Source organism: Erythrolamprus reginae, chromosome 5, assembly GCF_031021105.1.
Source record: "Erythrolamprus reginae isolate rEryReg1 chromosome 5, rEryReg1.hap1, whole genome shotgun sequence".
Taxonomy (NCBI): Eukaryota; Metazoa; Chordata; class Lepidosauria; order Squamata; family Dipsadidae; genus Erythrolamprus; species Erythrolamprus reginae.
The window spans coordinates 64,329,340-64,349,324 of record NC_091954.1 but is presented as its reverse complement, the minus strand read 5'-3'; the positions used below and the strand labels follow the sequence as shown (position 1 = coordinate 64,349,324).

The window sequence follows — 19,985 nt, the reverse complement described above, 5'->3', positions numbered from 1 at the left end:
ATATAATAATTGATAATAAAATTATTATATAAAACAAAACTAGTTGGCAAAACCTCTACGAAGGGGACTCTACAACAGAGATTTAGAGATGCATATCGTCTCTGCATCTACACACAGATGTTACACACAGATTTGATGTAGAGGCCACATATATCATATATTTTGTAAAATATATTTAATGTGTTTTAAAACCTAAATATTGCTGCAGTAATTCTCTGCTTAAGGATTTACAATGCCAGTTTGGTATTAGGCTCTGGACTAGAAAGTAGCAGAATGTGAATTCTAGGCCTCCCTTAGACATGAAGGGGGGGGGGGGGGGTTTGTGACTTTATTTATTTTTTTATTTTTTTATTTGATTCGATTTGATTTGATTTGTATGCCGCCCCTCTCCGTGGATTCGGGGCGGCTAACAACAGCGATAAAACAACACGTGACAATCCAATAGTAAAACAATTAAAAATCCTTATTATAAAACCAAACATACATACAAAACATACCATGCATAAATTGTAAATGCCTAAGGGGGTTTTAAGAAGCTTACGAAAGGCGAGGAGGTCGGGGGCAATTCTAATCTCTGGGGGGAGTTGGTTCCAGAGGGCCAGGGCCGCCACAGAGAAGGCTCTTCCCCTGGGTCCCGCCAAACGACATTGGGTGTAGTTTGGGTGGAATCACTCTCTCTCTCTCTCTCTCTCTACCCAATGTACCTCACAGGATGGTAGTAGTGGTGAAAATAGGGGGCAGGAATATTAGATGTCTTTTCCACCTTGAGTTGACCAGAAATACATTTAAAACCTGGGATAAAATCTTATGCCTTCTTTGATTTAGGAGTCGTAAGGACAGTTTAGAAAGTGACAGCTCAGCAGCAATCATTCCTCATGAACTGATTCGCACAAGACAGCTTGAGAGTGTGCACCTAAAATTCAACCAGGAATCGGGAGCATTAATTCCACTTTGTTTAAGGTGAGTAGAATGTTAGTTTTTGTACAAGGGGCTGTAAGGACCATTCTGTTGTCCCTACATTGCATGAGTCTTCGGAGAGGGACGGCATACAAATCTAATAAATTATTATTATTATTGTTGTTGTTGTTGTTGTTGTTGTTGTTATGTCAGTACAACACAGCAAACGAGATCACTATGCTGGATTTCATATTTCATCACCAGTCGGGCGCTTCCCAACCACCTAGGACTGCGTGATGTAGCGGCGAATTATGTTTGCCGATCCCAGTAAAGCGGCCTTTTGCAGTTGACAGATGGAGATTTTGTCAATTCCAATGGTTTTCAAATGTCTGCTGAGATCTTTTGGTACTGCACCCAGCGTGCCAAGTACCACTGGGATCACTTTCACGGGCTTATGCCAGAGTCATTGCAGCTCGATTTTTAGATCTTCGTATTTCACTAATTTCTCTAGCTGCTTCTCCTCAATTCTGCTGTCTCCTGGGATTGCAATGTCGATGATCCTTACTTTCTTTTTCTCCACGATCACAATGTCTGGTGTGTTATGCTTCAGAATTCGGTCAGTCTGAAGTCGGAAGTCCCACAGTAGTTTTGCTTGGTCATTTTCGACCACTTTTTCGGGCTTATGATCCCATCAATTCTTTGCCACTGGTAAATGGTAGTTCCGGCACAAGTTCCAGTGGATCATCTGTGCCACAGCATCATGTCTATGCTTGTAGTCAGTCTGTGCGATCTTTTTTGCAGCATCTATTATTATTATTATTATTATTATTATTATTATTATTATTATTATTATTATTATTATTATTATATCTCTTCAACCAGATTTTACAAGATAAATTGAATATTACAAAGTTTTTAACCCTGTAATATTATATGCCTGTTGGGGTTCAGGAGTGCCATTCAGAGGGCACTGCATGAAATAGCAATATGCCGTTGTTCAAAATGTGAAAGTGCTTCATCTCAAAGCTTTGGCAAGATCTTTCAAGAGAGCTATTGCTTTACTACAATAGTAATCCCGGTACAGATACTGTATCTTCCCTGAAAGCACACATATTCAGACAACAGGGGAAGATCTTGAAATGGCTGTATAAAGTCTTTGAAAGGACAAGATGCTTTGTTTTCTGCAACCCACACCCTCCTTCCTGTGCTCTCCCTGCACTTGCTCCTCAGTCCCCCCCCCCCCTTCCTCCAACTTGTGTGTGGCCTGCATGGGGCCTCCTAGTGTGTATTTTGGAGTTAAGACAGCAAGCGGGACTGTCTGGATTGTCATTGGTAACTGGCTGCAACTGCATCTGACTTTAGACCGCACTGCTTAGCAACAACAGTCTGCTCCTTATTGCCATCATAACGTGAGGACTATCTGCATTTCAAGGTTTTGGTTAACTCTTACATGTCAAGTCTCAAGTGTCTGAACTGATTAATTCTAGCATATTATATTATGCTGTATAATCTTGCCACAATACAATTTTGCTGCATAGTTAGATTATTATATATTTTTACTTGAATTCTAAAATAAAGAATTTTCCTGGTAACCTTAGGAAATCTTCCAGCACACATATATTGTCTTAATTTGCTATTCAAATATATTTGTTTTCGTTTATGAAAAGGCATATATTACATTTAGATGGAATGTGTCTGGAAGAGAGAAATGTGGGTGAAATATAGAATTTAACTGCATCTCTTTCATTTCATCAGTCATTGTACTGTGAAAGTGGTTTGTTCTATGATACAAGTATTTGAGTTTGTAGTTTGTGTATATTGGAACTTAGATGAATTTTCTTTTTTTTACCCAATCCACTAGAGCCTTAATTACTATAGTCAAATTATAGTCGTTTGTTTTCCTTGTCTCTTATTTCATTTTTTTTAATCTTGAATTTTAAAATTATGGGCTTAAAATATTACAGTGATACCTCATCTTACAAACCCCTCGTCATACAAACTTTTTGAGATACAAACCCGGGGTTTAAGATTTTTTTGCCTCTTCTTCCAAACTATTTTCATCTTACAAACCCAAGCCACTGCCACTGGGATGCCCTGCCTCCGGACTTCTGTTGCCAGCGAAGCGCCCGTTTTTGCGCTGCTGGGATTCCCCTGAGGCTCCCCTCCATGGGAAACACCACCTCCGGACTTCCATGTTTTTGCGATGCTGCAGGAGAATCCCAGCAGCACAAAAACGGGCGCTTTGCTGGCAACGGAAGTCCAGAGGTGGGGTTTTCCATGGAGGAGAGCCTCAGGGGAATCCTAGCAGCGCAAAAACGGGTGCTTCGGCTGGCAAAAGGGGTGAGTTTTGGGCTTGCACGCATTAATCGCTTTTCCATTGATTCCTATGGGAAACATTGTTTCATCTTACAAACTTTTCACCTTACAAACCTTGTCCCGGAACCAATTAAGTGCGTAAGACGAGGTATCACTACATGTATTGAGGAGTACATGGCATGACAGAGTTGCCACGCAGGGAAGACTGTATTGATTTGAAAAGTTATTTTTTTGTTGTTTATTGTTTCAGAGGCAGATTATTACATGGTCGGCACTTTACATACAAAAGTATTACAGGAGATACAGCAATCACTTTTGTATCTTCAGGAGTCGAAGGGGCCTTTGCTACAGAGGAGCATCCATATGCAGCACATGGACCCTGGTTACAGGTATTTTATTTTTATATTTTGTATTTCTGAATAAGAACCAATTTCTCCCATTTTGTTTCAAAAGCTTTAAGTCTTTAATAATCTTTTTTTTTTTTGGTTTTGCTGTATTATCTTTAGGCCAAGAATGCTTTTGCAGTCTTTACCATTTTTAAAGTGTTTAGAATGTGGAATTATAAGCCAAAAAGAAATGGCAGTTTTTAATACTCTTTATGTAAACAGCAATTTTCTCTTCTCAAATCCCAGAACATTTTACAAACTGCATCCTCTAATTCTTTTTCCCACCACTGCAATGCAGTTGCCTTTATAATCACTGTTGTTTTCAAACAGTATGCAGCAATTGAAAAGGCAAGGCTACAATATTTGAATCTATTAAAAACTCAGAAATAAGGTCAAGACAAGTAGCCTTGCAAAACATCTTTAAGATAGCACAAAGAGGCCTGCTTTTAAGGATATGGAGAATTCTTCTTTCTTCCCTTAGAAGAAACAAAGGCAGAATTTTTAAACAGTTTTCTAGAAAACTAAACTACTAGTATCACTTTCTATCCTTTGTTTTATATTTGATTAACTCTGGGAATCCGTTGCACTGAATGTGTTGCTTCATCTTTTGTAAATTCCTTCTGTTATGACTTTTTGCATTTCCCAGGGTAACTAATCAAGACAGGAAATAGAACTAAAACACAAGATAAAGTCGCAGACTCAGCAAACAGTCTTGTGAGAAATTATTTGAAGTAATTAAATTATGGTGTGTGTGGCTCACAAGGCTCATATATTCCTAAGCTTTTCTAGCTAAACTTCCAAAAGCTGCGTTTAAATATATAATTCCTACCTATGATATTTTTTAAAAAAATAAATAAAGAAACCTTATTGCGCAGCTATTTCTGATCTAATATGGTTTCCAAAGTTAAATTTACTTTTTTTACTTTAAGCCCTTACTCTTAGCTCCTCTAGATGTCACAGTCAAACCTTCTATAAGTATTTTATATGTTAACGTTGACCATAGATATGACCTGTTTATATTTTTGACTAGAGTGTCTTCGGTTTGTTTTCTGTGAAACTGAATTTTCAAGTACACATTTACAGTAGGTCCGTGTTCCGGTTATGTTTTCTGTACCTTTATTGGAATTAGCATAAGGAATTGCCATTTAGGGTGTACAAATACCTGTAGCACTAGGGACTATTTTTCATAATAGTTAATGGATAATCTGAAATTGTTGGCTCTGGGTTCTCTTTTCTTGAAAAGCCACCTTTATAGGTATTGTACACCTCTTGACAATGCTGGTCTTTAGTTAGAACTGAAGAAAACTGTATCTGTATTATCATAATTGGGGAAGAACCCAACACATGTCTCACTCAAGAAAGTTACAATCCATACTTATTTATTTATTTATTTTATTTATTTATTGGATTTGTATGCCGCCCTTCTCCGCAGACTCGTTATACCACTCATTCTTTGTGATACAAAGCAGCTTAAATTAGGTTGGAGCAAAATTCAGCAATTCATTGCCCCAGTGTTCTTCCTAAATCCACCAAACTGTTTGGTAACTTTTAGCATGAATCAAGGGTTTGAAATACAGTCAATTCTATGCTCTCCACAAAGGAAATTCTGTATGTGTGTGTGTGTATAAAGTGATATATAAAAATGATATATATAAACTTTACATTTTACTGATAAAGAGAGACGAGTATAGATCTGTTTCAAGCTATTTAGCGCTACGTCTTATCAGTAAAAAATAAAGTCTAAATAGCTTGTCATGAAAGCTACTGCCTGCATGGTCCCTAGAGTGGGGTTGAAAGGCTAAAGGAAGCAGTATGCTCCCTTCCATATTTGAACATACCAGGTGATTCGACAGAATCTGGTATAGGGAGGAGAATTTGTGGCTTAGAGTAAGGATCTGCCACCGTGGCAACTTTAAGACTTTTGGACTTCAACTCCCAGAGTTGTTCTGAGTTGAAATCCACAGGTTCTAAAATTGCCAAAGTTGCAGACCCCTGTCTTAGGGATTAAAGCAATTGCCTGACAAGGCAAGCCACCCAATTTCAAATCTGTAATGTTTGTTATTCCTATAGCTCATATAAACTGTCTTACAGGAGGTTAGACAATTCATTTGTTTAGCTCAGCATAATCTCTCCTGACTTGGTAATAGTAACTTGGGTTTCAAGCAGAGGTTTGTCTCATTAATTGCTACTTGAGATTGAATTAGGGTCTTTTTGCATTCAATACATATCCTGCATCGATGAGTCATTCATAACTGACTTACATTCATTAATTTTAATAAATAAAAGTCGGGTAAAGAGCAAGTATTTAATTGTTCAGATTTATACTCTGTTTTACCATGAATATTTTCAAATCAAGTTTTAAACAAGTCAAGTTCCCTTCTGACGGTCATCCTCCTTAAAGAAGTTGAGTTTGGTGATATCTATTGAGTAATTGGTTCTTTTATAAGGAGGCAATCATTTAAATAATTTTCACATCTCAAAAAGATGCTGTTGTGTAGGTTACTTCAGATTTATAATTGAGGAGTCTGTTCTTCTCAAGAATAGGGATACCTTGATAAAATAATTTGTATGTCTTCTTCAACCTATTGAACTATAACTTTTTGAGTTTCTAGTCAAGATGTTATGAGTTATGCTGACTGAAGTCTCCAAGAGGTTTAGTCTAATCAGAAGCTGTTTAATCTATCAACGGAAAAAATGCTATTGTTTGCACTACTCTGAGCAGATATACCGTATAAGACGCACCTTAGTTTTGGGGGAGGAAAATAGGGAAAAATATCTGCTTACCAGATATTAATCTGGCTAGCATCCTTAGTCTGGTCAGCTTCAGCACATTATTTTATTCCCTGGTTAGGGCTTTAAAAAAACATTATTCAGAGAGAATAACAATGAAAGAGCTTGCAAGCCAGTAAGAGCTGGGAAAATCATTAGCACTTAGAAAGAAACATTTGGAACAAGTAGAGCATTGAAAAAAACCTGCAAAAATTTAGGGCTTGGGAAACATTATTCACAGAGAGTAACAATGAAAGAGCTTGCAAGCTGGTAAGAGCTGGGAATATCATTAGCACCTGGTTAGGGTTGGAAAGAAACATTTGGAACAAGTTAGACCAATGAAAAAAACCTACAAAGACTTAAGGCTTGAAAAACATTATTTATAAAGAGTAACAATGAAAGAACCTGCACGGTAAGAGCTGGGAAGATTGTTAGCAGCTAGTTAGCACCGAAAAAACAGCTATATTCAGAGTATAAGACGCACCCAAATTATCAGCCTTTTTTAGGGAGGAAAAGGGTGCGTGTTTTACTCTGAAAAATACGGTAGGCAGTTAGATGAAGGAATTAGAATTTAAAAAGTATAGATTCCTGTACTATAATATACTTAAATATAATGTGAAACAAGATAATTATATTATTGTCACCTACCTTTGTGTTATGATTTGCCTTTGCATTTTTGAAAGCTAATTAGTCTAATGGAAGATTAATTGCTGAGTTTGTGGGCTGAAGTGTCTTTTATGAATATATAAACCTGAGATAATAAATGATAAACTAGCTTGTAACTAAAAGTAGGAGTGCAATATGATACATTATAACCGAACTATGATAATATTTTGCAATATAGTGAGTGATAAGTGATTCAAAAGTATAATATTTAATAACCCTACAAATTGGGATATTTAATATTAGTGGATAACATAAATTGTAATCAAGTTCCTTGCTTTGGAATCTTTTAAAGAATAAGGTAAATTGGCAGGATTTTCCAATCCTATAAAATTAACAATAAAGCATTAAATAACTCATGCTTGGTTATGAAATGTATCAAATAACATTGTGGAAGACAATTTTCAAATTTTGCTATAGTAAATGTATGGCAATATATGAAAGCAGTAATGAATGTGATTTTACAGAATAACAATGAAAACAGCATACATTTTGATATATGAAAAATAAGTTTTTTCATCAAATAGTTTCTTCCTATGTCTAATTATGACAGGAAAAAAATGGCTACAGTTTTTGCAATGCTTTTCAACCTTTTTTGAGATGCGGCACATTTTTTACATTTAGAAAATCCTGGGCACACCACCAACCAAAATGATACAAAATGACACTCTAACACAGGATTCTGATAAATACTAGCATTCTCCCTGAGGTTGTGGGTTCAAATCCCATGATCATCTGGGTGCAGGGGGCTTGGTTCTGTCTATTTTGATGGTGTATATAGAGATTTGAGCTCTTTAAGAAGATGACCCTTCAGGAGGCATATACAATATAGATAACATTGTGATGATTATATATCACCCTCTGCAGGGGCCTCTTATAAAAAGAAAAAGGTCAAATATCTATATACACCATCAGGATAGACATGACCAGCTGAGGTTGAGGCTTCATCTAGTGGTGGCAACATTTACCTTCAGTTCTGACCAGGATTAGAAATCGGGACCATGGGGAGGAGTAGCAGCTTCAACTACTCGCAGCAGCCAAACAATGACAAGTGCACAGAAGTCCAAGTGGGGATCTTCCTGGGTGTGGATGAGAGGCAGTCTGCTATTGGTTCATCGCTAGTGGTCGGGATGAATCCTAGAAGGTGATTGGTCAGTGAGCGTTCCCTGTGCCTCCACTCTTCCTGTCGCTGATACCTGGAGGGATTGTGAGGGGAATGTTTATGTTTGGATGGAGGCGGCTGGCGGCAGGCTGGATAAATGGCCTCCACGGGCCGTATCCAACACAAGGGCCATAGTTTGAGGACCCATGTTTAATTTCCCCACGGCACACCTGACCATGTCTCACGGCACACTAGTGTGCCACAGCACACTGGTTGAAAAACACTGCATTATTGTATGAAAGAAAATGTACATATTCATTGTTTAAATTGCACATTGAAAAACCAATAAGAGGGAAATAATGGTGTCTTTCAAATACAGTCCACAAACCAAATATATATGCTCCATACACTCTACTTCTGGGTAATTTCAAGGTCTGAATTTTTGTGAAAGTATACTCTGAAGTCTTCCTAATAGTACCTGAGCATTTAATTGTACTTTTGCAAAAATAATATGATAAGTTTTATGGCTTAGATTGGTTAAATATGAAGCAATACACAAATTATTTAGATAAATGCCTAAATGAAGTGGAAAACAGGTTGAGTAAGCTTTACTAATCAATTCCAAGAATCTTTGCCTCAGTAAAAAAAAAAGCAAGCTGAAAATATGTCCCATTAAAAAAATAGGTTACTTGGAGAGAAGCCTATTTGACTTTTTTTTCTGACATGCAGTTTTAAGCTACTTCAAACCAGAGTCAGTTTGGTGTAGTAGTTAAGTTACCAGGATAGCAACTGGGAGAATATAAGCTCTAGTCTCACTTTAGACACAAAGCCATCTTGGGGACTTTGGACCAGACACTTTCTGTAAACCCTAGGAAGAAGGCAACAGCAAACCACTTCTATAATGTGTTGTGGTTGACTCTGGCCCAGCTCCTGCCCCAGGGAATGTGGAGGTGGATACAGGGGAAACATCAACATGTCATGGGCCTGTTTTGTTGCCGACAGAGTCAGGTAGTGCAGTTTCCTTAGACAAAGAGGAAGGTGGGGATGACTTGGAAGAGGGGGGCTTGGCACACAGCCCAGGAATCCAATCTCCATTATCTTCGGTCAATTCGGATGAAGAAGTGTTAGACCCATGCACACACAGAATTATGCGTAGAAGAGACCAATTGAAGCAATATTACAGGAGATAATGAAAGGCCACTTGCATTTGGGTGGGGCTCCAGTAATTAGAGCTGCTGATATAAATAGCAGCGTGTTGGTTTGGCCATTGTGGAAGATTATCTGATCGTTGTTCTTCAGGACTGCGCCTTGCTGTTTCCGGACTCTGTTGATTTTTCACGACTTTGAAACCAAAGCAGAGCAAAGTGTGTGTGTTTCACTTTGTGGAAGAAGGAGGGCTGTGATGTTCCTTCACAGCTGCTAGCTAAGTACTTAAGGAGTGATTAAGGGGATTGTACAGACTACCAGGTTGTTTTGGGACGAGTGCTCTTTGCAATACAAAAAGGGTGCTTTGTTTCTTTTGAATTTTTGTGATAAAGAACATTGTTTTTGAACTTTCAAGTGTGTGTGTCTGAAATTTATACCCTTGAATTTTCGGGAAACTCTTGCCATAGAGCCCGGCAGAATATAATCTTGTCAAGAGAACTGTAGGGACTTGTCCAGGGAGTTTCAGGAAACAATACTGACACAGATACACACTCCCTCCTCACGCATAAAACAAAATGGATCCAATAAAGAAGTCATCAAGTTAAGAAAGTAATCCTGAAGTGGAATAAAGAGTTTTCATAACTAACCATGTCTTGTTTACCTGGAAGAAATAGGCCTTGTCCTGTTTCTAAGCAAACTGTTATTTGATACACAGCTGAGTAGTGGTAAATGGGCTGTTACAAAGTAGGCCTGAATTTTACAAATTCCTTGAGAAATTCTATTTATCAATAGTGAAACCCCATAAAGGGGCATTGACAATTCTAATTACAAAACTTAGTATGTGTTGTTCAAAAGAAAAAAAGCCCAGAAGTGCAAATAAGATGGCTTCTGTCTTCAGAAAACAGAACAATAGTGGGTTTACCAGAACAGAGAATATTAGCCAGGTAACAAGCTGATTCAAGAGGCAGGAACGCAACTATAATCAATTAAAAAGTGTAAACCATACAGATCCTTCATTGGGAAACATTATCAAATGACAGTACTTGATTTAGTAATGGTAAAAGTGAAAATTATATTAGAATACTGATGTGCAGGTGTGTGTGTGTGTGTGTTTGTGTGTGTGTGACGACTGCAAAAAAGCCTGTGTGTTCTAATTCTGAATTAGAAATTATTATTATTATTATTATTGGATTTGTATGCCGCCCCTCTCCGCAGACTCGGAACGGCTAACAACAATGATAAAAAACAACATGTAACAATCCAATTTAATAAAACAACTAAAAACCCTTATTATAAAAACCAAACATACACACAAACATACCATACATAACTTGTAATGGCCTAGGGGAAGGAATATCCTAACTCCCCCATGCCTGGCGACAAAGGTGGGTCTTGAGTAATTTGCGAAAGACAAGGAGGGTGGGGGCCGTTCTAATCTCTGGGGGGAGTTTTTCAACTTTGCGTATGGCGTCCATTATACAGTATCACAGTTTAAGAAAATTTCAGAGAAATTGGAACAAGTTCAGAAAAAAGGCAGCAAAAATAATTAGAGGATAAGAAGTATAGATTTTAAGAGATGAGTATAGTTAGTCTTGAGAAAAGACAATTGAGGAGAGATTCAGATAGAAAGTCAAGATTTGCACACCTTCATTCAGAATGTAGGATCTAGAACAGTGATGGCGAACCGATGCCTCAGATACCACAGGTGGCATGCGGAGCCTTAATTGCTGGCACACGAGCCGCTGCCCTAGCTCAGCTCCAACGTGCATGTGTGTGCCAGCAAGCTGATTTTTGGCTCCCACAGAGGTTCTGGGAGAGTTTTTTGGTTTCCAGAGAGCCTCCGGCGGGGATGGGGGAAGGCATTTTTAACCTCCCCCACCTCTTGGAAAGCCTTTGGAGCCTGCGGAGGACGAAACATGAGCCTCCTGGGTTCACCAGAAGTTGGGAAACAGAAGTTGGGAAAAATTTCCGGCCTCCAGAGGGCCTCCGTGGGGGAGCTGTTTTTGCCCTCCCCAAGCATTGAATTATGGATGTGGGCACTCCTGCGTGCGCGATAGCACATGTGCATGCTCTTTTGGCACTTGAGGAAAAAAAGGTTTGCCATCACTGATCTAGAATAATCATTTCGGTTTACAGGAAGCTATTTTGATTTTTTCAAAAAAATTATAATAGTAACAACAATTAATTGGTGATGTCAGTTATCCACAGGGTGGTAAGTTTCTCTTTATTCAGTTATGTTAAAACAGAAACTAGAAAACCATCTCTTTAATTTGGATTTCTGCACTGAGTAGGGTTGGACTTTTGAAGGTCTAAATGTCACCTTCCAGCCCTGTAATTTTATGTTTCTGCTGGTAATACTAGTCCTTCATAATGATGAATGAGATACATTGGGATTTTGTGTCACCTCCTCAAATCTCTTAAGTAACTTAAACCATTTACAGAAATGGAAAAATGGGAACAAATACATTCCATTCCTAGTTCCATTATATACTCCTTTACTCTCCGCTTACTCAGGTTTAGAAATGATTTAACATATTTTGCACTAGGCTTGTTCCAGTAAGGAGATCTGGAGGTAAACATTTCAGAGTTAATGACTTTCCCAGAATTTGTGACTTTATATACATCACTTCCTGAGTGTCAAGCAAAGCATCCTATTTTCTTCTAGGTGCCATAAAGTTAGAAGCTTTAAAAAGAAGAAGGCTTGATTCTAGAATGTCTTTTTACTTTTAATAATTCTAAACAGCCTATATTTTTAAATTAAGAAATAACAATTTTACATTTTTATTTTTCTTGTTCACTAAATAAACATCTTGGCTTTTTTTACCCAATTAACTTAATGATTAAGATTTGTTGTGCAAAGGAGAATAATCTCTACTTCACACAGTAGATTCTTGTGATTCATGGAAAGTAGTAGGAAGGGAAACTCGCAATTAAGAAATAGGTTTACATACTTCACCAGTGGATAGCTTAAGTTTTTGTAGCCCATTGCATGACATAAATATCTTCAGTCCTCATTCCTGTATGTTCTGACAATGCAGTTCTCTGCAATATCTAGATTGAAATTTTTGTATGGAAAGCAGCAGAAGCTGTGGCACTTTTGAAAACTAGCAGTTTTAGCATTGATATTCATGTATTAAAGTCTATTTTTGGCAATATACTGTATGTATGAATGAAACAAATGAAATTGCTGACAGTAAAAAAGACATACAGTATTCTGTAAAAGTATTAAAAGTATCTGCATTGATTGCCGATCAATTTCCGGTCACAATTCAAAGTGTTGGTTATGACCTATAAAGCCCTTCATGGCATCGGACCAGAATATCTCCGGGACCGCCTTCTGCCGCACGAATCCCAGCGACCGGTTAGGTCCCACAGAGTTGGCCTTCTCCGGGTCCCGTCGACTAAACAATGTCATTTGGCGGGACCCAGGAGAAGAACCTTCTCTGTGGCGGCCCCGACCCTCAGGAACCAGCTCCCCCCAGATATCAGTGTTGCCCCCACCCTCCTTGCCTTTCGCAAGCTCCTTAAAACCCACCTCTGTCGTCAGACATGGGGGAACTGAAATTTTTTCCCTTCCCCCTAGGCTTATAGAATTTATACATGGTATGCTTGTTTGTATGATTGGTCTCTTAAATTGGGTTTTTTAGATTATTTTTTAACATTAGATTTGTTACATTGTCTTTTTTATTGTTGTTAGCTGCCCCGAGTCTTCGGAGAGGGGCGGCATACAAATCTAATAAATAAATAAACAAACAAACAAACAAACAAACAAATAAATAAATAAGATGCATAAAAAGAACATATATACACTGCTCAAAACAATCGAGGGAACATTTAAACAATACAATATAACTCCAAGTAAATCAAACGTCTGTGAAATCAAACTGTCCACTTAGGAAGCAACATTGATTGACAATCAATTTCACATGCTGTTGTGCACATTCAACTTTGTACAGAACAAAGTATTCAACGAGAATATTTCATTCATTCAGATCTAGGATGTGTTATTTGAGTTTTCCCTTTTTTTTTTTTAGCAGTATAGTTATACTAATATGTGCTTGAGAAGAAATCAGCTATTGATAATTCACTTACATCTTTACAGTATATACAAATAAACAATAATTTCTGCACATTTCATTAGATTCTCCTCTGGCTTAATACTGCCCAGGTTTCACTATTCACTATCCTTTGCCCCTTATTATTTTCCCAATATGACAAACAATAATTACAGGTAGACCTCACTTATTGATTGTTCATTATAGTCATGTAACGACTGTTCAAATTTACCACTATGCTGAAAAAAATAACTTTGTTACCAAGGTGCTAATGTTTGACCTTCAAGGGAACCATGAGTTTTAGTCCCACCTTAGCTATGGAAGCCAACTGGGTGATTTTAGGCCAGTCACTCACTTACAGCCTAACCCACTTCAGAGGGTTATTGTTATGGGCAAAATAGGAGGAAAGATTTGTGAGATATGTTCACCATCTTGACTTACTTGTAAAAAATAATGAAGGTGGGATATTGTTCCCCCCCCCCCCATAGAGTGGAGAGATTACTTAAACAAGCAATATTTTTCTAAACTGCTTTTCTCAAGTTAACTATTAACATGTTAATTAGCTAGCTGGCTGCTGCTGCCTTGGACTGACAAGATTTTAATCACTTTCACTTTTGTTGCTCTCCTAATCAGCCTGGGCTTGAAGACAAAGGCACAGTAGGCAAATATAGGCATTAGTGTATTCTTTTCAATGTGTATTTCTCTTCCTGTTCCTGCTTACTCTCTTTTGATCCTTTTCTTTCAAATGAATGTAAATGCAAACATTAATTCACTTACATCGTGCAGAATGCAGCTGCGAGAGCTATCATGGGCTTTCCTAAATACGCCCATGTCACACCAACACTCCGCAGTCTGCATTGGTTGCCGATCAGTTTCCGGTCACAATTCAAAGTGTTGGTTATGACCTATAAAGCCCTTCATGGCACCGGACCAAAATATCTCCGGGACCGCCTTCTGCCGCACGAATCCCAGCAACCAGTTAGCTCCCACAGAGTTGGCCTTCTCCGGGTCCCGTCAACTAAACAATGTCGTTTGGTGGGACCCAGGGGAAGAGCCTTCTCTGTGGCGGCCCCGACCCTTTGCAACCAACTTCCCCCAGATATCAGAGTTGCCCCCACCCTCCTAGCCTTTCATAAGCTCCTTAAAACCCACCTCTGTCGTCAGGCATGGGGGAATTGATACTTTCCCTCCCCCTAAGCTTATAAAATTTATGCATGGTATGCTAGTATGTATGATTGGTTTTTAATTGGGGTTTTAAATTAACTTAAACTTAAATATTAGATTTGTTTACATTGTACCATTATTGCTGTGAGCCGCCCCGAGTCTGCGGAGAGGGGCGGCATACAAATCTGATTAATTAATTAATTAATTAATAATTCCCTTCTTGTTGATTATCCCAACGCTAGAGTGAGCATTCCAAAGGGTGAAGGGATGGGTGGGGGCAACAAGAAAAGCTGAAATGAATTCATAAGGTAATTGTAATCAGTGATTTTCTATTTAGTGACCACATCATTTAATGACTGAGTTGCCAATCCCAATTGTAGTTGCTAAGCAACCGCTACCTATAATGGTTACTTGACTGCTGCATTTACTATATTGCAAAATAGAATTTGTATGCCAACTTTTAACTCATGTAGCATATATTGGACTCACCTTTTAAAATTAGTTAAAAATGCTTTTATTATTTTTATTCAACAGTCTTTCATTCAGATTATAATGGCAAGTTGAAAGGTCCTCCATTGTTTTCTGACTTACATAGAAACATAGAAGACTGACGGCAGAAAAAGACCTCATGATTCATCTAGTCTGCCCTTATACTAGACTTATCATTTCCAATTTTATATTTGAATTATCTTTTTCATAAGCACAAAATATATATCATATATACAAAACAAATTGCTGGTAATTTGTATCATATCACACATCAGGAAATGTATAGGGCAATTTTGTGACATAGCTGCGTTACATTATGTCCTCTAATAGTGTTGCTAATTCTACCTTTGTATTCATTGAAGTATTTAGGCTGATTATAGAGTTTGGGCCTGTGTTTAATTTTGAAGGCCTTCCTAAACAAAAGAGGCAAAATAATATTTTAATGTATTTGTTGTTGAAATAAATACAAAGCAAAATAATACTTGTCAAAGGTTTTTGAATTAAAAATATATGATAAAAATAATCACTTTGCCTACTTAGTCAGGAAACTATCCTTATGATCAATTAAAACCCCATATCTTCAGGAGGAAAAGTACTTTAAAGATTAGTAAAAAGTAATAGAGTTTTCCAGGTTTCTTGGCCATTTAAAAAGAAACATCTTCTTCTAAAACATTTATACTAATGTATCCTTTTGTTTTGAAATACACCATTGTTGAGAACCAAAGCTTTGCTCAGATATTAATAATGGAATGTTTATTCAGTGACAGCAGGAAAGAGATGTGTTTCCTGACCAAACAGACAAAGAGTGACATTGGTAGATTCTCTGCTTCCCCATTGGTTTCCTCATGATATTTTTCATTCAAAAACGCATGGGGGAAAAAATCATGGAATTTTTTCCAGATACGTCAGCACTTTGATTGTTACTGTGTCTGTTAACATAATTTGTTTCCAATAAATTCCTGTGTTAGATTAGGATGCTATCTAAAAGCAAAGACTGTTCTTTCACTCATAGCTTTTAGTGCAGATTTTTATTGTTCAAAACGGGAGATATATTTATGATAAATTTAAAAGTATTTTAACTGGAAGCTGATAGTGACAAGTGATACGATCAGAAATAGATATTGCTGCTAGTCCGGCCTATTGCTGAACAGATAGGGAAAGGCCCAAATTTCTGCAATATCAAATCTAGCAATATTTCTTTTATTAAAAACTTAGAGATTGTTCTTAGTGACTTTTGACAGCTATCCTATTGTTTTTTGAATACAGGTAGTCTTGGATCTACAGTGTTCCCTCGATTTTCGCGGGGGATGTGTTCCGAGACCGTCCGCGAAAGTTGAATTTCCGGAAGTAAATACAGTCATACCTCGTCTTACGAACCTAATTGGTTCCAGGGGGAGGTTCGTAAGACGAAAGGTTCATAAGACGTAACATTGTTTCCCATAGGAAACAATGTAAAGTCAATCCGTGCAACCAAAAAAACCCCCCGCAAAAAAAACGCTGCCGCCCGGCTGTCACCTTTTAAAACAGCCTGGGGGCTTCCCAGCAGACTCCGAATGCCAAACCCGGAAGTTCAGGTTTGGCGTTCGTAACACGAAAAAAGTTCGTAAGAAGAGACAAATTTTTTCTGAACCATTCGGAGGCTGCTGGGAAGCCGCGCGGCTGTTTTAAAAGGTGACAGCCGGGCTGGGGGCTTCCCAGCAGCCTCCGAACGCCGAACGCGGAAGTTCGGGTTTGGCGTTCCGCTTCGGGAGGCTGCTGGAAAGCCGCGCGGCTGTTTTAAAAGGTGACAGCCGGGCTGGGGGGCTTCCCAGCAGCCTCCGAACGCCGAACGCGGAAGTTCGGGTTTGGCGTTCCGCTTCGGGAGGCTGCTGGAAAGCCGTGCGGCTGTTTTAAAAGGTGGCAGCCAGGCTGGGGGGCTTCCCCAGCAGCCTCCCGAAGCGGAACGCCAAACCTGAACTTCTGCGTTCGGCGTTCGGAGGCTGCTGGGAAGCCCCCCAGCCCGGCTGTCACCTTTTAAAACAGCCGCGCGGCTTCCCAGCAGCCTCCGAACGGTTCAGAAAAAATTTGCCTCTTCTTACAAACTTTTTTTGTGTTACGAACGCCAAACCCGAACTTCCGGGTTTGGCGTTCGGAGGCTGCTGGGAAGCCCCGCAGCCTGGCTGTCACCTTTTAAAACAGCCGGGGGGCTTCCCAGCAGCCTCCCGAACGCCGAACCCGGAAGTTCGGGTTTGGCGTTCGTAAGATGAAAAAAGTTCGTAAGAAGAGGCAAATGTTTTCTGAACCCCGGGTTCGTATCTTGAGTTGTTCGTAAGATGAGGGGTTTGTATCTTGAGGTACCACTGTACACTATTTTTGGCTATGAACAATATCACAAGCCTTCCCTTAACACTTTAAACCCTAAATTGCAATTTCCCATTCCCTTAGCAACCATTTAGATCAGAGGTCCCCAACCTTTTTTGCACCAGGGACCGGCTTTAAGCTAGACCAGTTTTCCATGGCCCGGTGGGGGGGGGGGGGGGGGCTTTGGTCATATGGGGGTGGGGTTATGGAGGGGTGGAGCCAGGGCCGCCATCAGGAACTTTGGGGCCCCATACAGCCTAAGTGTCTGGGGCCCCCCTCCCCGCCATTTAAAAATAATTTATTTTGCGACATACCAATTATGTATGAAATTTACCTTCTTTGGGGAGGGGTGAAAGGGGAGAGTAAGATAGGAAGGAGTGAAAGAAGGGAATGAGGGAGGAAAGAAGGGAGGAAGGAAAAGGAAAGCAAGAAATGGAGGGAGGAAAGGAAGGAAAGAAAGAAAGAAAGAAAGAAAGAAAGGGGGAAGGGACAGGAACAGAGGAAGGAAGCAAGGAAACTTATGAAAGGGGAGAGTAAGAGAGGAAGGACTGAAGGGAGGAAGGGAGGGAAGAAGGTAGGAAGGAGAAAGAAAAGAAGAAATAGAGGAAGGGAAGGTAAAAGAGAGAAAGAAAAAGAGCAAGAAAGAAAGCAAGAAAGAAAGAAAGAGAATGAAAGAGAAATAAAAATAGAGAGGGGGAATGAAAGAAATGGAAGGGGGAAGGAAGGAGAGAAAGCAAGAGAAAGAAAGAAAGAAAGAAAGAGAGAGAGAAAAGAATGAAAGAGCAAGAGAGCAAGAGAGCAAAAGAAAGAGAGAAAGAAAGAAAGAAAGAAAGAAAGAAAGGCAACTTCAAAGAAAGGCTCACTGAGCATCTCTCACTCTCTTTCTATCCCTCTTTCTCTTCCTTTCTATCTCTCCTCTTCCTTTATCTCCTCTCTCTCTCTCCCTCTCTCTTTCTCTCCCCCCTCTCTCCCCCCTCTTTCCCTCTCTCCCTCTCTTGCTATCTCTCCCCCCTCTCTCTTTCTCTCTCCCTCTCTCTCTTTCTCCCCCCTCTCTCCCTCTCTCTTTCTCCCTCTCCCTCTCTTTCTCTCTCCCCCCCTCTCTCCATCTCTCTTTCTCCCTCTCCCTTTCTTTCTCTCTCTCTCCCCCCTCTCTCCCTCTCTTGCTATCTCTTTCTCAGATAGGCTTTGAGTTTTTGGCTGGGGGGGGGAGAAGTAGGACCTTCCTAAGTCCCCCCCCCAGCCAAAAACTCAAAGCCTATCTGCTGGATACGGGCGATGAGTGGGACGAGCGGTGCCGAAGCCGCGCCGCTCTGTCCCACTCATCGCCCGTATCCAGCAGATAGGCTTTGAGTTTTGGCTGGGGGGGGAGAAGTAGGACCTTCCTAAGTCCCCCCCCAGCCAAAAACTCAAAGCCTATCTGCTGGATACGGGCGATGAGTGGGACGAGCGGTGCCGAAGCCGCGCCGCTCTGTCCCACTCATCGCCCGTATCCAGCAGATAGGCTTTGAGTTTTGGCTGGGGGGGGGGGAGAAGTAGGACCTTCCTAAGTCCCCCCCCAGCCAAAAACTCAAAGCCTATCTGCTGGATACGGGCGATGAGTGGGACGAGCGGTGGCGAAGCCGCGCCGCTCTGTCCCACTCATCGCCCGTATCCAGCAGATAGGCTTTGAGTTTTTTGGCTGGGGGGGGGAGAAGTAGGACCTTCCTAAGTCCCCCCCCCAGCCAAAAACTCAAAGCCTATCTGCTGGATACGGGCGATGAGTGGGACGAGCGGTGCCGAAGCCGCGCCGCTCTGTCCCACTCATCGCCCGTATCCAGCAGATAGGCTTTGAGTTTTTGGCTGGGGGGGGAGAAGTAGGACCTTCCTAAGTCCCCCCCCCAGCCAAAAACTCAAAGCCTATCTGCTGGATATGGGCGATGAGTGGGACAGAGCGGCGCGTTCCGCGCCGCTCTGTCCCACTCATCGCCCGTATCCAGCAGATAGGCAGCGGCGCCGCGGACCGGCTGGAAAACCCCAACAGCCCGGTCCCGGTCCGCGGACCGGCGGTTGGGGACCTCTGATTTAGATCATTACTCACCATGTTTATTTATTAAAGTTTATTTTAAAAAATATTTATTAAAGGTGGACGAAAGTTTGGTGATGACATATGACGTCATCGGGCAGGAAAAACCAAGGTATAGGGGGGGAAACCGCAAAGTATTTTTTAATTAATATTTTTGAAAAACCGTGATATAGACTTTTCGTGAAGTTCAAACCCGCGAAAATCGAGGGAACACTATATATCCATTTGTTCAGGAACTGTTCAGTGTGGAGATGATGCTGAACAAATGGTGGTTATGAGTAGTTCTCTGGGTTCCTAGCTGTAGCAGCATCCCATGGCCATGTGATTGCAGCCTTGGTGCTTGATTGCCATTGACAACTTTCCTTGCCAGCTTCCCCAGAAAGTCAGGAAGGAAACTGGCAGGGATGGTCACAAGTCTCCCCGTTGGTGCACTCTTCTTTTCAATGTGTATTCCCTATCGTGTCCCTGCTTACTCTCTTTTAATCCTTTCCTCTTGTTCTGCCGGCGTGTTTCAACCGCCCGTAATTACAGGGTAATTAGTCCAGGAAGACACACACCACACGATAAAAGGAAAACCCAAAAGTTTTTATAAACAG

At 40.2% G+C, this 19,985-nt stretch overlaps 1 protein-coding gene across 3 annotated transcripts in view; it reads left to right on the top strand.

The window, feature by feature from the left end:
• The window catches only part of SUFU (SUFU negative regulator of hedgehog signaling), a 90,670-nt gene that overhangs the window by 55,752 nt on the left and 14,933 nt on the right, over positions 1–19,985 (top strand). For all 3 annotated transcript variants that reach the window (XM_070752836.1, XM_070752835.1, XM_070752838.1), the window contains exons 9-10: positions 826–960; positions 3,464–3,602. In XM_070752836.1, coding sequence (XP_070608937.1) covers positions 826–960; positions 3,464–3,602 — 274 coding nt within the window. The remainder of the gene's footprint in view (positions 1–825; positions 961–3,463; positions 3,603–19,985) is intronic.